We start from the raw sequence: 23168 nt of genomic DNA on the forward strand, positions 1-23168 counted from the left end.
TGCACAACATTTCAATCAGTTTTAGCACACTACCTACATTCACAATTACTATTCTAGGTGAATAAGTTCATATTTCATAACGGATAAATTCCATGTATGTTTACTGACAAAGAAATTTCTGATCAAGTTATGAAAAGGTTAATAATCGGTGAAAGATATCAATTGGAAGGTGATCAAACAAAGCAAATTTTGAGGTCTCAAGATGTTACTCAGTGTCTCACCTTTTCAGTACATTTTACTAGTCATATACCAAATCTATTCTCCACACAAATATAGACTATTCCAAAATCACCCCATTGCAAAAATGTACTATTCCCAATCACAACATGTGCAAACTTCAAGGGGTATGTACAGGAGGGATAGACTCCGATGAGTTTGAATCAGAGTTTGTCCTAGGGCAGATTTAATTGCCGATTGTCCTAGTACAGATCTCGGTTGCAATCTGTCGTTAGTAGAATCACCGATTGTCCTGAATCGCAATCTCTACTATGACATCTACTCCTACAAATATGGTTACTGTCTTTTCTATAGAGTATCTCTACAGGGGCTGGCTGTAGATTCTGGCCAGCTGGATATGATATTGCCCCCATATTGGGTATGCTGTCCACCAGTTTCTGTAGAATATATACTCCACTACTGTATAAAGTGGTGCGATGACCTAATGGTAGACTAGAGTGTTCACCTTGCACACAGTAGGTGTTGAGTACAATCACCGGCCGTACATACTGCTTTTTCAGCTTAGCACTCAGCAAATGGGTGTGGAAGTTAAACGCACAACATCACTACCAGCGGACTAGTCCCCGCTGCAGAGACTTGCACAAAGTTGTGTGGCCCAAGGACTGCGAATCGGAGATGGGCGCACCATAGGCTCCAAGAGGCGTGGGAGGACTGTAACTTTAACTAACTGTAAAGCTTGAATTCGATGGGGGAGGGGGGCAGTTATAGCCGACAATAGGTACTGCCTGTAAGTTATTAAATATATAAACTGTACATACTACAATTGCTGCAGTTGGAATTACAGGGTGTAGCTAATTGCCCTTCTGAGAACAAGGTCAACATTTCAAGTTGACCAGCCTTTCAGCCGCAAATATCATCTTACAACATAATAATTATAATGTTAACTAGTGGTACATGTAGTTCCGTAACCGTTGGTACAATTGTCTTCATAGAGGCCTACAATCCACTTCACCTCCCAGCCTAGCTGTGGGGATTGTTTTTAGCCTGTAGCATTTTGCATACGACCACTGTTATAGAGCAGCTACTCTGAAGACAATGGATATTCAACAGGGGCACTGGACAAAAATCCAGTGAAGTGTACTGTATGCAGAAATATTAGCGGTGGTTTTATGCTTGTGGTTTTTGCAGTGGCTGCTTCACTGCGACCATTTTTGTCTTCTGCTGACCTACCCCTTGTCTTAGTGGTACATGTATGTTACTAGTATTATACATTGTACAGATGTTTTTGAGGCACCTGTTAACAAGGCACAAATAGAACACAGACCCGATCTTCGAACATTGAATACAGATTTATTAAGAATATCAAGCCAAGTTAAAGGCTTAATTTACAGTACTATTCCTTGACAGCTTTTTTGTGTGGAAAAAAGTCACTTTTTAACAATGATCACACAAGCACTGCCAAAAGCAACTGGTCTGTCCATCTGTAGCATCCTTGTCTTGTTATGGTTTCCGACTGGCTGTCTGTAAAGGCGCCAATACTAGTGTTTTTGTTACTTTACAGTATCTATATGCGACTACATACATGTATACTGAGTAGCGCCATCGCGAAATCAAAACCCCCGCTAACACTCCATTTTCAACCTACCACAAAATTAAATCACCGCAAACTTAAGTCCATTTACAGTACTATTTCTGATCTGCCTGTGATTCTACATGTGACGTCTAGTTGCAGCAGTTGTCCTTTGATGTACTTCCCAGGCCTCTTGGGATATCTCTTTCCAATGAAGCTGCAAGACAGAACAAATATAATGTAAATTGTAAGTTACAACTAGATAGCAGTAGATACATAAATCGAATTGCAAGGTACTGGACTATGACAACAGGCGTGAATACATGTACATGTACAGATACACTGTTAAATAAATGTACTAGAATAGCAAACAGACTAATAAATGAAGGAGACTCTGCACATAAACTTCCCATGATCAGAAATGATCCCCAAATTATGCTGTCACAGTGCACTTCGAATGAACCTCCAAAATCTTGAGCATCATGAGTAAAACATCAGGGCAGGCCCCCAGGGACACGAATGGGTCCAATATTTTCAAAATTGGAAAGAATTCAAGAATGCAGTCAGAAGCTCTATCATGTAATTCATGTAAACTGATCATGTACATATGTAAGTTAGTACTTAGTTAGTTAGTACAAGTGTACCATGAGTAGTGCATTTACACATGGAATGCTATAAAACTATTTGAGTGCACCCACATTTAAAATTAGTGCACAGCGATATGGGGAGCACAAAAGTGCACGTGCATCCAGCACTAAGTATTTCGAGCCCTGGTGTGTGTGTGTGTTTGTGTGTGTGTGTGTGTGTGTGTGTGTTTGTACAATGTATATAGCTGACAGGCAGTACTAGTATAGCCTACTACCTACCTACCTACCTGCCTACCTACCTACCTACCTACCTAGTCCCTTGACCTCTGGGTCGTTGGGGGGACAAGGTAGCAGTAAAGATGGAGATCTGTCTACTATAGTCACAGGGAAGAATACAATTTATGAGCTATTCCAAGATCAGGGTATGCCAATAGCTTGCTGCGTCATTATAGCATTCTTACTATGGTGAATGTGAACAGGGCAACAGTTTATCTACAACTTAGTACAAGCATAAGGTGTTGTCTGTACCCCCGGCCCCCATGCATGGAGGCCCCATTGATGTGATACTATAATAGCTACATATCATATACATTTCATTCAAAGCAAGGTTATAGGCAGCCTATACTGTAATTGGTTTCTTTTACTTTTACTGTAACTTAATGTTCACTATTTCAACGGTTATCTCTCTATGTACAGTGAACTTATCATCACCATGTGTAATCGTTTATGATTCCTTCACACATCCTGTCTGTAAAACACTTGCCACGGTCACCACCGTGAAGTTAAAGTTCAGTGAAAATATCTATTTTCCTTACCCTGAAATATTTTGCTACCATGAAGTTGATTGAATATAAAGTGAATTAATATTACAGTAACCTCCTTGTTCAAAGTAAATTCATCCACATTTGAATGTACAGTACATGTACATCATCAAAGTGCTGCCCCTTCCTTGAGAATAAAAGAGAAGCTTTTTAATCATTAATGATCACCATTCTCAAGTTCAGCAACATACATCAATGGGTGATTGATTGAATTTTATCACAAACCTGTCAAAAGTGTCATAACATTCCCCTAAGGCTGAACAACTTTCTTGTTTCGTATCTGATATGGAATAAATGATATCCAGAATTTTCCATAGTTGTTGCTTTTAGTTTTACTTCCAATTTCCTATTGAGGCCTTCCTAACGTAGGCTGTAACTTGAAATTGCCGACAGATTCCTTGCCAAATACTACTGCAACATTTGCGGAAAAAGGCAGGCTAGCCTGCCAGACCAGGCTACCATGCCAGACTACCCTTTCTGGACCTTAAGGCTCTGCATGGGGATTTTGCGCATAGTAGAATTTTCAAAAGGAAAAACTGGGTCAATAGCAATCCCAGCTGAGGGTGAATTGGACAGAAGGCAACAGCGTATGAACTATGATATTGCTGTTGGGTGGGGGGTGGGGGGGGGGGATGTGGTGCTGAAGGAAAAGCCGTTTGAAACAAATTCCAAGTATACAATAGAATATACCGGTCAACAAATATTAAGATTGAAGGGGAGGACCTTTGTTTACCAAAACAACAAATTCAAAACATGCATATGGCTTTGTGCATTTCTCTGTGGGTTAGCATGTGTGATTGTGTTTTCACAATGTATACATAGTGTTGTTTGTGCTGTTATTTTCTTTCATTGCTCTCTCATCCCATTTTTCTGCAATTATAAATATATAATATTAATAAGCCCATTCACGGTTGCGACTACGCATGTGCAGTGTCAAAGGTGAAGGCCCCTGGCTTGTAAACAGTACTCCTATCAACGTTGTCTAGATTTGCACAACAACGTCCAGACGGGTTTTGTTTACGTCTCATGGGACTTCACCTTTGACATTGCGCATGTGTAGTCGCAACCGTGAATGGGCTTATTGACACATTTTTCCTCTAGGAAATTCCATTACAGGCCAAGCCCCTATGCATACCCCTGGGGGCCCAGAAAGGGTAACATACTAAGCCTGGTAGGGTAGCCTGGCCAGCCTTTTCCGCGAACCCAGGATACTGTGTCGATTCGACTAGTCTTCTGTGTCTGTTAGTGTTACTTTACGTACTCCAGTTAGAATATTACAAACCGACCTTTTGTGGTTTTGATACATGTATGATCTGGATGAACGTGGCCAAATTATGAATGAGGCCAGTAACAACAGCAGTGGGCTAAAAAGAACCATACTATTTTTACTCGCGGTGATGTGTGCACCCCCCTCCCCCCCTTTTAACACGCACCGGGCATAGCTCGAGCTAGTTGCAAATTAACGAGGATCTGTGCCTATTCAATATAAAAATAATCGGTATAAATGAACCAAAGTTGCTCACCTCACCATGGAACAGGCAGAGTTTTGCTGCTGGACGACCTACGGCGATCGATCCGGACGGTCGGCGGGCCTGAAAACACAATATCCCGGCCACCGTTCTGTACCCTCGTGACGTCACGTCCCCAAATATCGCGAGGCTTCTCCTACAGTCCACTATCTATGGCCTCGGTGACCCATCTCTCCCGGCTTGTTCTTACTGTTAACGCTGTATCTCAAGAGCCAGGAGACGTCTCCTGGTCCACTTATAACTGGCTAACGGTGGTCACCGTTAACCACTTACAACTGTAAACGGTACTTGTAACGGGTGCATACATCACCCCCTGAAAATTTGGTGGCCATACGATAAGTAGTTTAGGAGATACAGGGGTCCGAAGTGGAGGGCCTCGTCCCAAGATGACCAAAAAAGCCCGGTCTGAATAGGGTTAAAGCATGATGGGCGGGTGTCCTTGTTATCTTGCCAGCTGAGAATCGTTGGTCAACTTTGTTTGTAGTTTTGTTTTCTTGTTAGGATAATCATTATTTAGTTATAGGTCGTCATAATTTGCATAATCCACAAATAACTATGTTAATCTATACCTACATGTAACTTAACAGAACGCCAAAGATTATGACATGAATTCTTATCCTCTTGATTTATCTTATTGCCAATTGCAAGGTCAACAACACAACACAATTGCAGTTCCGACGAAAAACGCCCCACACAATACCCCACACTTTCACGACATCTTCGAGCGCTTGAAAGCTACAATCACTCAATCTCATTAATGATCATAGCTTGATAAAAACTGCAGTTCCTGTTCAGCACCAAAGGGGACGCTTTATTTTTCAACACCTATCCATATCCACATAAAAATTTCATTCGATCCTTTTGGGGTAATGCTGTCCAGATATACACCCCCCCAAAAAACACCAAAAACAAAAAATATTATCTCCTTGCATGCCGGAGAGAGTGAATGTTGTAATAGTTGTTTCTTGAGTTCGTCTAACTCTAAATTCACTGCTAAGTCATTGCCGATGCATGTTCAGGACAGGAAATGCGGTTACACTGAAGTACCAAAAGAAGTCACTCATTGCACCTAAAATTTCTGTCCAAATAAGCCTACTCACATTTTGAGATGCCATGTTCACTAGTGAATGAGTTGGGAAGCGATGAATTCAAATTTTGATAGCCTACTACACCCGGGTCAAAGATCGAAATGTAGTTTTTTACAGTTCTATTTTCCCCGCAGTCACGTCACCCTGCACCAGTGGACGGTCTTCTCCTGCGTCGATAAAGCTGGACGAGCCACACCTGGACACGTTATCTACTCTCTTTGGGGCTGACTGGGAATCACTAGGTAGAAAGATGGGACTGAAAAATGTTGATCTGGACCACATAAAATCAGATCACAGACTACAGAGGGACAGAATTTTTCAGATGCTCTTGAAATGGAAGAGCCGAAACCATGCTACTGCTACCGTCCAAACATTGTGCACGGTGATAGAAAGCTGGGATGGACTGAAGGTAGATGCTCTAGAGTACCTGTCTAGCCTTTCATCGTGATTATGTAACGTTACTTCTGTCAATTATTATCAGCCGCAAAATTCAGACTTTTGTAAGTGGGAGTATGAGCCAAATGTAATTGCAAACGTCAAACGGCTTCACAAAAACTGACTACATGTATCCGTATCTACATCTGTATCTGTATCTTTACAGTCGGTATAACCACCCTTTGGTGTAACACACCAGCTTCGCATGCGCGCAGCGATGGCTGGTTACGCTACATCGAACGGTCAGTGGTCACGCCTAACGTTTGCACATCTGACTCCAGGCATTAGCTTTCAAGTGAGAGTGACAAAACTGTACTTGATGACAACAACATGGGGAAAATGATTTTGAACACCTGAATATTCCGGGTTATAAGACTGATATCCGTAAACATGAACATGCCGATTTTGCTTGACCTTGGCATTCCACACGAACAAATGCAAGTTAGATGTGAAGAACATTGTGAGAAATTTTGATATTCATAGTCAGAAGCTGTGTGTTCAATTAGTTGTATTATTGAATACTAATTTCAGAAGTGTATTTGCAGACCGTTGTGGCAAACAAAAGCCATGTAGAAACAAAATCCATGTCGTGTTTGTTGTTACAGTTGACCATGTAACGCCAGTGAGAGTGTATTGAAAGAGACTATGATAAAACCTCATTTCGAGTGGCAATACTAATACTAGAGTTCCACGAACAGATCATCTTCGCCAAAATAATCAAGGCTTATTATGGAGAGTGATTAATATTTACATGCTTGTCACCCCCTGCAAATTTGATCATACACCATACCGTTTTGAAGTTATGATGGGGGGGGGGGGTGAGTCCAGTCTAGATAGGGTTAAAAATCATTTGGTGTACAGGACTGCAGTATATGTGTCTTGTGTGCTGATATATGTTATAAATGGTCATGAAAAAATATTGAAAGTGATGATGAAATGGTGCAGTCAATATATATGAATAAAATAAATCTTTATTCCATATCATCCACATTTTGAAAGACACATGTGACTTTTCCATACCTAGCAGTGGTGCAGTTTTGGTGCAGTGTACTCTCCTAGCAGAGGAGTGGGTCCGGCTGGTTTTTGACGTGTTTTTAGGTGTTTTTGTCAGGCTTTCTATTTTGTCCCCTTTTCGTTATGCCGCCAACCGTGTGTTGGACAAAAATGCATAAACTGAACGCGTTAAAAACCAACCGGACCCACACCTTTGCTTGGAGTGTAGTGAGTGTCCCATCTGTTTATTTATATGCCCCATCTGTTTATTTACACTTTTAGGCAAGGCCTGAGCTGTTTTCAAGAACACTGTCACGTGTACCATTATGAGTTGCAGTGGATTTACAAACGTTCCTTACTAGTGATGTAAATAAGCTCCTGATTTGCATAATTATCCATTGATTATGTAAAGCACCATCTGAGCTCTCTACATACCAAACATCACGACGATCTGTCGACCCCTTCTCAAGTTATTCATGTCCGAAGGTCAAAACAAAAACAGCCACTGTAGTTCCAAACAAGACGCTAGGGGGCCCAAACTTACAGAACTTACTTCCTGTGGCATGAACTATCTACCACACAAAAATCATGACCATAGCACTTTCAGAAAAAAACCCCAACATTTTGAAGCTCCGCTGCAGTACCTTAGCTACACGCTAGAAGACCCATTATCGAACTTGACCTTCCTTTCTGTAAACCCTACCCATCCACTAAATATCATACAGAACCGTTGACAGCTTTTCCAGTTATGTTGTCCACATACAAATACACATACACACAACGCCCGCTGCAGTACCGACGAAAATGCCAGGGAAACCATTTTTGAACTTGACCTCCGTTCCCACAACATCTACACACCTACCAAAAATCATGAAGATCCATCAACGTTTCCGTAACTTTTTTTGCCTACATACAAACACACAAAAAGTCCGCTGCAGTACTGTTGAAAAACTGTAGATGGATGAATTAAGTGGAAACTAAGTTTAAAGGAAAAACTCATCACAAACAAGGGGAAATGATCCCTGCAGAAGGCAGACATTTGTGCCCACTTACGTGTTTTTGTATAGTTGGAAATGTGACAAGACGGAAATAACATTTAATCCCTAAGTGTGAAGTAACAAAGTCAATGGAAAGCTGACGTACATGCACACTTGAAATGCGGTTGCCTTAAAAAAAAAGTACAGCAGGGAGACCAAAAAAAAAAAAAAAATCCATCCACCTTTATTGTGCTGATCATCTGTGCCCCTTCAAGTACAAGCTGTAGTGTGCATGTAAGTTGATAGGTGGCGCTGTGGATTCGTGGTGTCGAGAGTTCACCGGAGAGCTGCAGGTATGGCGGACACGGGACTACCGGACGTCCTGGTCAGCAGCCAGCGGCACTACATCGAAGGGCGGTACAACGACGCCATCAAACTCCTGTCCCTGGCTCTGAAGGACAAGGGGCGCTCTCTGGAAGCCAAGGACATCGCCGCTGTCCACTGCAACCTTGCTTCCTGCTATTTGAAGCTGGGACTACTACGGAAAGTTGTGTCTTGCTGTGACGCCGCCATCAAAGCAGACGCCGCCTCCCTGCAGGCTTACCTGTATAAAGGTAGGCGTGCTGTTGACTATGACCTTTGATGCGGTGCTGTTAGATTTCAGTGTAGCTTTAGTCTTGGGTTTCAACTTAGATAGTATTAAACGTTTTATAGTCCGTTGCTTTAGAAATTATTGTTCAGTGGGTGATTCAAAACCCGGAAGTGAACACATAGAACACTGCACAGTGCTTGAAATTATAGACTTCTCCCAGTCAATGTTCAATGAACGGTAGAGCGATGAAATTATGTCATTTAATTAATCTAACCGTTATATGAAGATTGTATTACTAGAATATCTATGTTAAGTGAGGAGTTGGTAAGTGTTCCACCTCCCACCAGGTAAGACAGTAAGTGTTCTATCTCTCGCCAGGTAAGACAGAAAGTGTTCTATCTCTCGCCAGGTGTTCTATCTCCACCAGGTAAGACAGTAAGTGTTCTATCTCCCACCAGGTAAGACAATAAGTGTTCTATCTCCCACCAGGTAAGACACTTAGTGTTCTATTTCCCACCAGGTAAGACAGTAAGTGTTCTATCTCCCACCAGGTGAGACAGTAAGTGTTCTATCTCCCACCAGGTAAGGCAGAAAGTGTTCCATCTCCCACCAGGTAAGACGGTAAGTGTTCTATCTCCCACCAGGTGAGACAGGAAGTGTTCCATCTCCCACCAGGTGAGACAGGAAGTGTTCTATCTCCCACCAGGTAAGACACTTAGTGTTCTATCTCCCACCAGGTAAGAGAGTAAGTGTTCTATCTCCCACCAGGTAAGGCAGTAAGTGTTCTATCTCCCACCAGGTAAGGCAGAAAGTGTTCCATCTCCCACCAGGTAAGGCAGAAAGTGTTCCATCTCCCACCAGGTAAGACGGTAAGTGTTCTATCTCCCACCAGGTGAGACAGGAAGTGTTCCATCTCCCACCAGGTGAGACAGGAAGTGTTCTATCTCCCACCAGGTAAGGCAGTAAGTGTTCTATCTCCCACCAGGTGAGACAGTAAGTGTTCTATCTCCCACCAGGTAAGGCAGAAAGTGTTCCATCTCCCACCAGGTAAGGCAGTAAGTGTTCCATCTCCCACCAGGTAAGGCAGTATGTGTTCCATCTCTCACCAGGTGAGACAGTAAGTGTTCTATCTCTCACCAGGTAAGGCAGAAAGTGTTCCATCTCCCACCAGGTAAGACGGTAAGTGTTCTATCTCCCACCAGGTGAGACAGGAAGTGTTCCATCTCCCACCAGGTGAGACAGGAAGTGTTCTATCTCCCTACAGGTAAGACACTTAGTGTTCTATCTCCCACCAGGTAAGACAGTAAGTGTTCTATCTCCCACCAGGTAAGGCAGAAAGTGTTCTATCTCCCTACAGGTAAGACACTTAGTGTTCTATCTCCCACCAGGTGAGACAGTAAGTGTTCTATCTCTCACCAGGTGTTCTATCTCCCACCAGGTAAGGCTCTCCACAGACTGAAGAAGCCTGACCAGGCGCGGCAGGTGTGGCAGTCGGCCCTCTCCAGGTACGGAGACTTCCAGGTGTTGTCTGAGATCCTGGGCTGCATCCAATGTCTGGAGGAGGACAAGTCTGGCCCTACTCAGACTCAACTGTCTACAAAGGTTACCACATCTTTCTATTTCTGAGTATTCATCAACAACTGTTAAAAAGCTTCCTTAAACAGCAGATCAAAGTAAAAAACTGTATAACAATTAATGACAACAATTTAGCAACAAGTTTTTCCTGTGTAACAACTGCATTCAAGTGCTGCTATTACTATACGTGTATATATACCCCCATGTTAATTAGGTCACCCTGTATAATAAGCCCATTCACGGTTCCAACTACGCATGTGCAGTGTCAAAGGTAACGGCCCCCGAGACGTAAACAAAACCCGTCGGGGCGTTGTTATGCAAATCTAGACAATGTCGAGACGAGCACTGTTTACAAGCCGGGGGCCTTCACCTTTGACACTGCACATGCGTAGTTGGAACCGTGAATGGGCTTATCATGTGTGATACATTGATAATCATACTATTAAAGCATGGCCCGACCTTGTCTGTAATGATTTGAGTCTAGGTAACATTGATGTGATTTGTGTGATAGCTGATTCATTAGTCCTTGCAGCTGTAGTCCATCCTTTTGCTGAAAATTTGTTGAGCTAATGGTGTTGAAACTGACGAGGTCCTGTTGTGTGTCCAGGTGAATGGAGACTCTGGAGACAGTGAGAGGTCGACGACCCCAGCACACCTGCAGGAAGGGACAGCACAGGGTCAGGACAGCAAGAAAACACCAGGCGGGATAGCAGAGGGTCAGGACAGCAAGAAAACAACAGGAGGGACAGCTGAAGATCAGGAGAGCAAGAAAACAACAGGAGGCTTTCTGGATCCCAAGAGCTCAGAGTTCCAGGTGGCACGGGGTTTCCTACTTGTGAACGAAGGGAACTACGATGACGCCATCAAGCTATTCAACACCATCCTCCAGCTGCACCCCATGACGTACAAGGCTTACGTCGGGAGGGGGACGGCGTATGCCATGACCAGACAGTTGCTGAAGGCAGAGGCAGATTTCACCCAGGCTCTCACGCTGGAACCGAAGGAAACGGAAATCTGGAAACGGCGCGGTCAGGTCCGAGCGGCCTTGGGCCAGGAGAGCCAAGCCATCGAGGACTTGAACCAAGCCCAGTCCATCTGTAAAGAGGTTGATGTAGACATACAGAAGGAGGTCGGACTGATCTATCAGGCAAAGGGCGACAACGTCTCCGCACTCATGCACTTCAAGAGGGCCGAGAAAGTCCTCCTGGCGAAGCAGAAACGCGGAGAGCTGAACAAGTCTCAGGCCAAGACCCTCTGGAACGCCATGGGCCTCTGTCAGAACAGTCTGGGCTACTGTATGGACGCCGTGGTCGCCCAGCAACGGGCGTTAGACCTAGATCCGGATTTTCGCGAATCCATCGTAAACATGGCCCAGGCGTATAAGGATTACGGGAACTTTGAGAAGGCAGACGAGCTGTTCAGTCGAGCGCTGCAGCTGGAGCCGAGCTGCGTGACCACGCTGAACCTCCACGGCCTGTGTCTGTACGGGGCGGGGCGGATCCGCCGCAGCTACGACACGCACTGTAGACTCCTGGAAGTCGCCCCTCACAACGAAGACTGTCTGTACATGCATGGCATCAGCGCACAAGCGCTGGGGCTGTTCCGCAAAGCCGCGGAGAGTTTCTCCAGTCTGAATGCCATGAATCCTGGCCACTGGGCCTACTACACCCGGGAGCTGTGCCTCTTCCAGCACCACCACCTGGATATGCCCATGAAGGATTACAACGCAGACATCGAGCTCCACGAGTGTTTTAAAGAGGCGTGGACCAAGAGACTTGACCCCACTAATCTGACCTTTGACTACTGCAAGCAAGCTGACTTTAGTCCAGACATTGCTGATGTGGATCAAAATCCAATACTTAGTAATGCAGCAAGAGACGTTGCAAAGGTACGAACCTCCATTAGTGATAACAACTTTATAATTAGATATGGTAGTCTTTTCAGGAAAAGTTTTGCTCCTAATAGTAATATTGCTTAAATAAAGTACTGGGGTGTTCTATATCATGACACAATTTCAGAATTACATTTTTTTTTTGCGATAGAGATATGCCAGGGTAAGAAGCGAATCCTTTTGCTAGGTACTGTAAATGCAGAAATGTTCGTGGTGGTTTTATGTTCACGGTTTTTGCTGCAACCATTTCACTGCAAACTTAAAACCATCGCAAACTTTTTTGTCTGATACTGTGGCGGTATGTGTCTATAGCCCTGCCATGAACTTAAAACCACCAAGGTCACTCCATTTTCCCCTTAGCGCGAGATTAAAACCAAGCGAGCTTAAATGCATGTACAGTATCAATCTCGGACAAAAGATGAAATCAGATAGAAAAATAAAAGACGGTGTCTGTTCCCCACGGTGCAGGTAGCGTTTCCCCTGGCTGGCAGGCTGCAGTACGACACCCCAGGGTTCCTGGTGAACAGTAAGCAGCACCGCTGGTTTGGCCTGGCTATGGTGGACATGGCGCAGACGGTACAGCGCGTCTGGAGGGTCATGAGGAAACAGGTGTGTCCAAAGCTTATCTATTTTATTTATTTATTTATTGGTTCAGCATGTACATGCCAGGGTTGCCCAACTAGCCGGAGGCTATCACTAGGGGCGAACCCATGTGCGGTCATAGGACTGTAGGTTTTGAACCACACCGGGAAGGACCCTTTTCGATAAGTGCGGCGGGTTCTTTAACGTGCTCGAGGTGTGGCTCCATGGGACCTCCATTTAACGTCCCACCAGAGGGACGTCCCTAACCAAAGCTAGGTACACATTTACACCTGAGTGAAGTGAGGAAAGTCGTGTAAAGTGCCTTTCCCAAGGGCACAACATCGGGGCATATCGGTGGTTTCGAACCCGGGACCGTTCAGTTGTGGGCGAAACACCCTACCGATTGCACTACATGATGCCACAAGTACTTAGCTATTTCATCTCAAGATAACTTGCATGGTTGCCCCTTTAACTTATAAAAGTTGATTTCGAAGAGGGCCCAGTATATACAGAACAAGACAATTGTTACATTCAGTGTGGTGGAGACAAAAGTGGACGATATTCAGTGGTACAAATAAAATCTGATTATGTCAAAGATAAGTCATTGTCCGTAATGCAAAGTCTTAGCCATTCCAATATTTAAATCGGTTACCAATAGGTTCAAAAGTTCCAGTCAAGAAATTACATGAGGCTCGCATTTCATTACTGCTTTCATCATCTCTCATTTGCTGTGGCAGAGTTAAATACACCGTTTTTAAAAACAAAAATAGATACATGTACACAACGAATATATATATCTGAGAGAGAGAGTACTGTAAATGCATCTAAGTTTGCATGGCTTTTATTTCGCGCTATTAAAGGCAAAAATGGAGTGTTCGCAGTGGTTTTAAGTTTGAGGCAGTACTATAGTCAGATAGCTGCTACATTTTTGGCTTTAAGTTCGCGGTTAAACGGTCTTTGCTAAAACCGCGAACATAGAACCACCGCAAACATTTCTGCATTTACAGTAACAAGCGTAACATGATTAACACTTTCGACAGGACACCGGTGGCAGCATCATGGTGACCGGGCGCGCCAGCAGCGGGTGCCGCACGTCCCACGTGTTCGGCTGGCGGGACCTGTTCGACATCGCGGTGAAGTGGCGACAGGCCTCGGAGCCGAACGACCCCGTGTGGTGGGTGGATCTGCTGAACCAGGAGACCTTCACGGAGGGGTTCGGTTCTCAGACCCCCATGATCCTCGGACAGTGTCATGTGGTGCGCTACTATCCATACTGGAAAAAAGCATTTCCCCTTATGAAGGTAAATTTATAGGAACATGACTTCATTTCTGTTCTTAATTTGATTTTGTTTAACCTCCATTAACATTAATCCGCTGGGTTGAATAAATACGCCACTTTGAAAAACAGTGGGCTTGAGAGATCTCTAGTGCAGCACCCCCCAGGTATGCCAGATATACAGGAGTGTATTATACTGGGAGTAACTGGGTTGGAGATCTGTTTGGAGTTTGGACGTAGCATTTCAGGGTGGCAGAATTATATACCCTCTAATTCTCTATTCTCTATGATGTAGGGCTTGAAATTCATTTTTGGGAATAGGTGTACTGGTGCACCCAACCCAAAATATTAGGTGCACAGAAATAATTTTGGGTTCAGCATTAATGATACTGCCTCTCTTAAAAGAACGTCAATCTATAATTCTATAGCGAACTTCAAAATTTCAAACATTAATACATCAAATAAAGTACAACAAAAGGTTATTACTTTTTCTGACACTTAGATTTCAAGAATATTCTGTCTACTAGTGTACAATAATACCTTTACCATATAGCATACGAAAATATCTAGGTGCACCAGTGCACCCACAGTCAAAAATTTGGTGCACAGCTCCAATTTTGGGTGCACAAAGGTGCACATGCACCCTGAGCATTTCGAGCCCTGAATTGATGTATTGTAATGTTTCTTATGATGTGTGAAAATAGTTTACGATTCAGACCGCATTCAGACAGCAGTGACACCGAGTTAAAGTGCAAAGTGAACCAGTCATGATTGCCCTGAAGAAGATGACAGACGGTCATTGAAACATCTGCTGTATGTTAATCCTTAGTTGTGAAGTACTCTAATTTTGTTTCTCCCAACAGGATCTGATGAAGGACCAGTGTACGCCCTCCCCTGCGCAGTTGGAACAGATCAAGGAGGCCAAGACTCCGCACGACCTCTACGCCATCCGCAGCCACGACTTCTACGTGGCCACGCCGTGCCACAGCCAGGCCGTCCTCGGGCGCATCATGGAGGGCACGCGGCTGACCGTCCAGAAGAAGACGCGGTACGGCTACACGTGTTCCATCCGCACGCCGGGAACACCCGCCCGGTGGAAACAGTTTGACCAGGAGATGGCGCACGCCTGGGAGAAACTCTGCGAGGAGGCGGTGCGTGCCAATCCCGACCCCAGGGCCATGTACGAGCTCTCCGCCACCTTAGCGTACTACTGGTACAACTTTATGCCTCTGTCCCGCGGGTCGGCGGCGTGCGGACTTCTGTCCCTGCACGCCGTCCTGTTGGCCATGGACTTGCAGATCGACCGGCCAATACCGGCGGGGTTACAGGTGGACTGGGAGGCCATCTTCCTGCCCACGCCGCGGGATTTTATCGCCATGCTGGATGACTGGGTCGGCTCCTCTCTTCACCACATAGACTCCAGCCCTCTCAACTCTCTACCGAACGTGTCAGAAACTTTCTCTACTCTTAGGTCCATTTTGGAAATTCTTAATTATGAAAAAAGCCTGTAATAGTTTCTTTTCGTCAACATAACTTTGTGTTGCCATACTGCAATGCTGGTTGCCAATCATCACTTTTCTCACTCATAATTGAATCTAGTGTCTTTATATTTGTTGTAAAATTACCTGATATATTATAGATTTTCGTTTTAGCTAGTGGGTACTCTGTGTTTTGTAACAGCCATTGTAAGAACACATATTACACAATCAAAGTCATGTAGTGTGTATCAATAATCTTCTATGCCATAATTGAGAGACTTCATAGTCATAGTCTAGCTGATGGTAGTTGTATAGCAGAAGCAGAAATTTATAAAATCATCTATAAAATTTCATTTCACTTTGTACATAGGAAAGAAAGAGGCTCTATAAAATTATGTTCAGATCAAAAATTTGTGATGAGATTTAAAAATTTGCTTGAATTCTTTATTGTATATTTTTGTGGTGGTAACTCGGCACGCTTCCATTCCTTGCTGTTACATTCCTCTTAAGTAATTTGTTTGGCAGTCTGTGAATAAAGTGACTGATAATGATATTTCAATGGCTAGTTTCATTTTTCGTCTGTTTTACTTGGAAACATTACTGGACAGGATGTGACGTCAACACTTGGTACTCTCCAAGCAGAAGTTTGGCTCCGGCTAGTTTTTGACGTCTTTTTGCCGTTTTTGTCTGGGTTTCTACTTTGTCCTGTTTTTTTTGCCGCCAAGCCATTCAGCAAAATAGAAAGCCAACGAAAACGGCTAAGAAAACACTTAGGAGCCCGGAGAACATGCCCTCCTCTCACTGGACCTACGGCACGCTAGTGGTGTTGCTGCGGTCCATCAAATTGACAAAACACTCAACGAATTTCATTGACAAAATATGAATCTTAATCTTTTTGTGTTTTGTTGTCTTTTTGGTCATACTTATACCTTTTGAATGATATTCCCATTATAAAGTCAAGGGTAACGCAAATCCAGTTTAGGACGCAGCGACGCCGGCAGCGTGCCACGGGTCCAGTGAGAGGGGGGGCTACAGCAACGGCCTTCTATCTGTGCCAAGAGAAGGTTATGCTGCATTAAAGCAGGTCTTTGGAAAAACGTTACTGCACATCCAAAAAGTCATGCCCCAACTTTGAGGAAATAATTTTTTATTTACTAAAACTAGCAAAATATGTGTACACGTCCAATATTCCAACGTATCTAACAAAATTTTAACATTCTTAATACATCCGAAAGAAATGCAGAGAGAAAGACAGTAATGTGAAGCAACTCTTTTATTGCATATCTTTATGTCTTTTATAAACCCCAAGGTGTCCAGTAACTGTTATGCCTTCTTGGGGACCCATGCCTGACCAACAGGCATTCCAACTCATACATTTATTGTATCATTTATACAGAAATTTTCTGGACAACCAAAGTTCTAATATGCAAATAATTTTCATACTGGCCATTCTTCACCCAAGTTTATAATTCACAAAGCTGAATGAAATTAAATAATTGGATAATAGGAGTAAAAGTTACTCATATTGCCTTTTTTCTAGCACAACAACTTTTTGATGTATTTGACAAGATGTTGCGCATAACAAAATAATCAATATCATCTCTTAAATTTTCTAAATGCTCAGAGGCCTAAACTCATGATTTGTCATTGTGTATGATGATCCGATCTACGTGTTTGTTTTCCATTCTGTGTTCCAAAGTATGTCACAACAGAACGAAAGGAATATTTGCCATTCACAATGGTCAATATCAGCATGGAAACTTCTTACATGATTTCGATCCTTTTGCGATGATTCTTATTATCTTCTTTAAACACTTGGCTTTGTTTTGTTTACAATGAATATCACCTGTACAACAAGTGAACGACTGGCCTTGTTTTGTATTCAGAGAATATCATTTTCATCTAGTTGTAGCATAGCCTGCCAGACACTATGCCAAGTAGAAAGATTCCTGCAAGGAACAAGCTACATAAACAGGCAATTTTTTTGCTATTTCACTCTTAAGAAGATATGAACTCCTTTGTAACTCAGGGAATAATAGTACAGATCAGTTAATACTGCAGAGTCTACAGAAGTACAGATCAGTTAATCCTGCAGTCTACAGAAGTACAGATCAGGTAAACCTGCAGTCCACAGAAGTACAGATCAGGTAATCCTGCAGAGTCCACAGAAGTACAGATCAGTTCATCCTGCAGAGTCTACAGAAGTACAGATCAGTTAATCCTGCAGTCTACAGAAGTACAGATCAGGTAAACCTGCAGTCCACAGAAGTACAGATCAGGTAATCCTGCAGAGTCCACAGAAGTACAGATCAGTTCATCCTGCAGAGTCTACAGAAGTACAGACCAGGTAATCCTGCAGAGTCTACAGAATACAGATCAGGTAATCCTGCAGAGTCTACAGAATACAGATCAGGCAATCCTGCATTGTCTACAGAATCTACAGAATACAGATCAGGTAATCCTGCAGAGTTTACAGAAGTACAGATCAGTTAATGGTGCAGAGTCTACAGAAGTACAGATCAGGTATTCCTGCAGAATCTACAGAATACAGATCAGGTAATCCTGCAGAGTCTACAGAAGTACAAATCAGTCAATCCTGCATAGTAGGGGTGGGTACCGGTACATAAAATTCAGGTCCGGTCCAGGTCCAGAGGGTCAGGTCCAGGTCCGGACCTGTACCTGTACCTGATTATAGTAGTGTCGCAGTACATCATATTTTGGAGAGCGAGACACACGTAAAAGTCTCCAAACGTCTTGTCTGGAACGATATAATTTCTTAGGTTTGCAGTTTGTCTCAAAATTATAACTTTACTCTCCTCGTCGTCTGTTTGCTCACCCTTTAAGTGTTTCTAGATATGATTCACAGCTAACGTCTTCGAAAACGACTCGTTAAATATGCTGTTTTGTATTTTCTTAGACAAGTTATGTGGCCACCTGCTGGTAGCCTGGTACTATGAATTTTCTAATCGGTCCATAGGCCGGTCCACTTATTTTGTACGGACTGGTTTTTTTGGACCGGTCCATTAAGAAATACCGGTTTTGTACCGGTACACGGTACCGGTACCCACCCCTACTGCATAGTCTACAGATGTACAGATCAGTTAATGCTGCAGAGTCTACAGAAGTGCAGATCAGTTAATGCTGCAGAGTCTACAGATGTACAGATCAGTTAATGCTGCAGAGTCTACAGAAGTGCAGATCAGTTAATGCTGCAGAGTCTACAGAAGTGCAGATCAGTTAATCCTGCAGAATCTACAGAATACAGATCAGGTAATCCTGCATAGTCTACAGAAGTACAGATCAGGTAATCCTGCAGAGTCTACAGAAGTACAGATCCGTTAATCCTGCATAGTCTACAGATGTATAGATCAGTTAATCCTGCGTAGTCTACAGAAGTACAGATCAGGTAATTCTGCATAGTCTACAGAAGTACAGATCATTTAATCCTGCATAGTCTACAGAAGTACAGATCATTTAATCCCGCATAGTCTACAGAAGTACAGATCAGTTAATCCTGCAGAGTTTACAGAAGTACAGATCAGTTAATCCTGCAGTCTACAGAAGTACAAAACAGTCAATCCTGCGTAGTCTACAGAAGTACAGATCAGTTAATCCTGCGTAGTCTACAGAAGTACAGTGGTCCCCAGTTGTTGGGCAGACTGGGCAGCACCAGTGCGCCGATCCTGCAGCCTTCTGAAAACGTGAAGCTGTGCTGGAAGAACTGGACCAGGTTGGAGACATCGGCCACCTCGGCGAGGATGTTGGAGGTCTGGTTGGCGTGCTCCATGGCCATGTAGACGACGCCTTCGTTCTGCATCTGGGACATGGTGCACGTGGAGTATACCACCTCCCCGCCGGGACGCACGGCCGCCAGCGCCGCACTCAGCAGCTTCACCTGCAGGTCCGTCATCTCCGTGCGCTCGCGCTGCCGTGCCACGTGGAAGATGTTCGTCTTCTCGTCGTGCGTGAGGGAGTGCCGGTCGCTGGTACACGGTACGTCCACCAGGACTTTGTCGAAAGAGTTTGGGGACATCTTCCCCCACCTGCACCCGTCGAAACTGGTGACTTTCACTCCCTTCTGGACACTCAGGCCCCGCTGGAGGTACAGGCGCAGCACCTGGTTCAGACGTTTGCAGCGACTAGACTTGGGCTCGTTGGCAACGATCCCCGACAGCGACACGGACGTGTTGATGATGGCGAGAGTCTTGCCGCCGGGACCGGCACACATGTCCAACACGATGTCCCCGGCCTTCAGGTTTAGGGCCAACACTGGGAGGACGGACGCGGCGTCCAGAATGTAGTACGTGAGAATCCCGTCTGTGTCTGGTTTTGCCGGGGGAAACCTGCTCGTGTCTGACATGGCGAACAGTCTTAGATTGGTGGCGACGTCAGGAAGACTGACCGAACTGTCCTGAACCAATCGGCTCACATCACCTGTCTGACCGTGCTCACGATTCCCAGCGCTCTGTACATCATCATCATCATCATACACGTTTTCCTCTGACCACAAAGGTTCGACCGTTTTGGTTTCCTGCTGAACAGTCGCGACATGTGCAGTCCCCCGGACGCCTCTCTTTGCCCGCCATGCCGGCCGGAGTGCCTGCTGACCATCCATGATGTCCACAGCGCCCAGCATTTCCAGCTCCGCACACACGGCCTCCGGGTTGTGGCCGAAGTTGTTGACCAGAGCGGCGTGTTTGGGTTCGGACAGGAGAGCCAGGCGGATGGAGGACCAGCAGGTTCCAAACTGGCGTTTGTAGTACTGGTCAAACATGTCCAGCGCCACCTGCGACGCCCAGGTAGGCGGTTTCCTATTACGGTACATCTGCTTCTTGTAGCGCACCTGGTGCAGAGCCAGGCGCGTGTACCGCCTGGTCAGCAGGCCCTGAACTGTCTCCATGGCTCTTCTAACACTAATGAGACTTCTGTATCTGTTGGGGGAGAGAAAAAGACATGAACTACACTGAACAGAAGGACGCATTCATTCCTACTACTTGGTACAGTTCAGTGAACTTATGTATATTCGCGTCTTAAAAATTGCCAATAACTCCCTGAAACATCTGAACAGAGCCTGAAAGTGAAAGAAAGCAACAGCTTTTAATGCCAAGCCTCTTTTCTAACTAAGTATGAAAATACAAACGCTGCCATCACCTCCCCCCATCTACAACACATTGACCTGTGTGATCTTTGACTCTCAGGTCATGCGACTACCCATTCAGAGCTGAAGAAAGATGCAATTAGTGCTGCATAACTAAACCCCAGACTTGAATCAGACTGGACCTAATGTTTAGGTTCAAGTAGAAAAAAAACTAAACGTCTAGAAACAAGTCCAGACTTGCAAACAAAAATCTATCACTTATAAATATGCTCCTTTTTGTTCTGAACCATCTTAAACCTTTAAGACCGTGAAATTTCTGTTGGAAAAGACAAAAACACTGCTGTATTTGTGTTCATCACTGAAGTTTTGTGTTTACTACTGACTGTATATGATTTTGCATGTGTATAGATTTCAAATTTCCATTTATGCCAATATGCTATTCTAGTTAAGTTCATTTATTATAACAAAAAAATATATTCTTAGTACACATGTGCCATAGATTCAGGTCTGGACTTATAAGTCCAGACCTGAACCTGAACCTCTGGACTTGAATCCGTGCTAGAACCTTAAAATGAGTTTAGGTATGCAGCAAAAGATGTAATTGCTTTCTGAAAGCTTCTCACTAAGCAGCTTCTAGTCATGTGTAACAGTTTAATTCTCAGTGTTCAAATACTGTTGTCTTCTGTTCATCTGGTTAATTTTAGGTAAATTTTAGGTAAATTTTAGGTAAATTTTAGGTAAATTTTAGGTAAATTTTAGGTAAATCTTCGATAAATTTCAGGTAAATTTTAGGTATTTAGTGAATTGCTGGAAAATAGCACCCTCCTTACCACCTTGCGTGCACAGTCCTTCATAGCCTGGAACTCCTTGGCACAGTCTCCTTTCTTTATATTCTCCTTGGCGGCCACGCATCTGCCATAAGCTGTAACCTGCAGAGCAAGGCAACACTTTTTTTAGTTTTACACAGACACTATTATTTCACTCATACTCAAAGCCCTATCAATGGCTAGGGCAGTGGACACCAGATTGAGAGGTCATCATCACAGGTTTGAATCCTGGCTGTGTCCATGGAGTAGGCACTTAACACTACTTTCTTCACTTTATCCAGGTGTAAAAATGGGTACCTGACTTTGGTTGGGGTTGCTAAAAGGCAGTAGGAGAGGGACGGGCTCCACCTGCCAATAAGCCCATTCGTAATCCCGACTACGCATCCCGATGTGCAGTGTCAAAGGTGAAGACCCCCGGCTTGTAAACAGTTCTCGTCTCGACATTGTCTAAATTAGCATAACAACGCCCCGATGGGTTTTGTTTTGATACGTCTCAGAAACTACACATGCTTAGTCGGAATTACGAATGGGCTTATACACATGTAATGTACCAGGTAAAAAAACAACAACTAGGGGACCTTAAACCTTCTATTAAATTTAATATTCTCATTACATTTGGGGGTGGAAACTACTGGACCCTTATTAAGTTGGAGGCAGTATTAGGCCATTATCTAGCTAGTATTTTCTACAATGTTTTTCTATGAACTCCTTGGTCTGTGTGTGTGTGTGTGTGTGTGTGTGTGTGTGTGTGTGTGTGTGTGTGTGTGTGTGCATGATTCCCAACATACACAAATTATGCAGCAATTTTGTCTGTGGAGGTTTCAATGCTGCGGTTTCAATCACTTCTGACTTCAACAGATATTCAGACTTCATATGGTCGTACTGACGACAGACAAATGCCCCCCTCCCATGAATGTGACGAGACGTGGCCAAATACTGAAATTGTTTGCAAAATTATGTTTCAAGTTACAACACAGCTAAATGTGCCCAATTTCCCATGCCTAGTTCATACCAGAACTATGACTTGACACCAGAACTTTTTTTCCTGTCCCCTACTTCTAGCTATGACCTACTTCTATATTATGACCTAAATATGTTTCCGGAACGTTTCACCAAAAACAAGTTCACACGTGCCCCCCTCCCCCTTCCCAAACACAGCAATAAAACTATAAAAAGTCGGTCTCACTTGAGGTGAACATTCACTCATTGCGTAGGAGAAGTGCTGAATCCTGCGCCGGACCTGCTGGAACTTAGATAAATCCCTCATTCTCTGCAGATCCTGCCTCCTGTGTAAAGTTTGCCCTCAACACACCCACGCACTGTGGAACAGGACACTGCGAAGGCCACAAACAAGACTGAAGCGACATCTAGCGGTTCTTGCAGGTAATGATGTTATGTCCAAAGACCGTGGATTGTGATTCAACTTGGCGGCCGTGGAATTGACCACTATTGTGGTGAACTTCACGGCTACCAGGGGTATGAAAATTTTGGGAAAATGTGAATCGTGAAATGAGGATTTTAAACTGCCACCCTTGGTACTATCAAAGCAACTAGAATTTGCCTTTTTGGTTGCTTCATGTAACCATTGTGCTACTTGTGCATCCAATATATATATATTGGGGTCCCATAGTACTAGGACAAGGGTTTTGATTCAATAACACAATGATACTAC

General features: G+C 43.9%; 2 protein-coding genes and 1 long non-coding RNA gene across 4 annotated transcripts; 1 reads left to right on the top strand and 2 right to left on the bottom strand.

Moving 5' to 3' along the window:
- Positions 1 to 1507: 1507 nt before the first annotated feature.
- On the bottom strand, positions 1508 to 4984 carry LOC136432386 (uncharacterized). Its single transcript, XR_010755521.1, has 2 exons — positions 4679 to 4984; positions 1508 to 1964 (listed from the first exon to the last, which is right to left on the bottom strand). It is a non-coding gene; the product is annotated as an uncharacterized lncRNA (long non-coding RNA).
- Positions 4985 to 8460: 3476 nt separating this feature from the next.
- Positions 8461 to 16124, top strand: LOC136434141 (uncharacterized). Its single transcript, XM_066426907.1, has 6 exons — positions 8461 to 8791; positions 10208 to 10371; positions 10952 to 12232; positions 12704 to 12844; positions 13858 to 14118; positions 14957 to 16124. Exons 1-6 carry the CDS (start codon positions 8533 to 8535, stop codon positions 15602 to 15604), a joined length of 2754 nt encoding a protein of 917 aa, XP_066283004.1. The 5' UTR covers positions 8461 to 8532; the 3' UTR covers positions 15605 to 16124.
- A 702-nt stretch (positions 16125 to 16826) lies between these two features.
- LOC136432387 (5-methylcytosine rRNA methyltransferase NSUN4-like) lies at positions 16827 to 22844 on the bottom strand. Of its 2 annotated transcripts, none has more exons than XM_066423631.1 (3): positions 22683 to 22844; positions 21503 to 21598; positions 16827 to 20502 (listed from the first exon to the last, which is right to left on the bottom strand). In XM_066423631.1, exon 3 carries the CDS (start codon positions 20469 to 20471, stop codon positions 19176 to 19178), a length of 1296 nt encoding a protein of 431 aa, XP_066279728.1. In that variant the 5' UTR covers positions 20472 to 20502; positions 21503 to 21598; positions 22683 to 22844; the 3' UTR covers positions 16827 to 19175. The 2 variants fall into 2 exon arrangements, with proteins under 2 accessions (XP_066279728.1, XP_066279727.1); XM_066423630.1 differs by having other exon boundaries at positions 21500 to 21598; positions 22683 to 22843.
- Between the last annotated feature and the right edge of the window lie 324 nt (positions 22845 to 23168).

The sequence above is a fragment of the Branchiostoma lanceolatum genome, chromosome 4 (genome assembly GCF_035083965.1).
Source record: "Branchiostoma lanceolatum isolate klBraLanc5 chromosome 4, klBraLanc5.hap2, whole genome shotgun sequence".
Taxonomy (NCBI): Eukaryota; Metazoa; Chordata; class Leptocardii; order Amphioxiformes; family Branchiostomatidae; genus Branchiostoma; species Branchiostoma lanceolatum.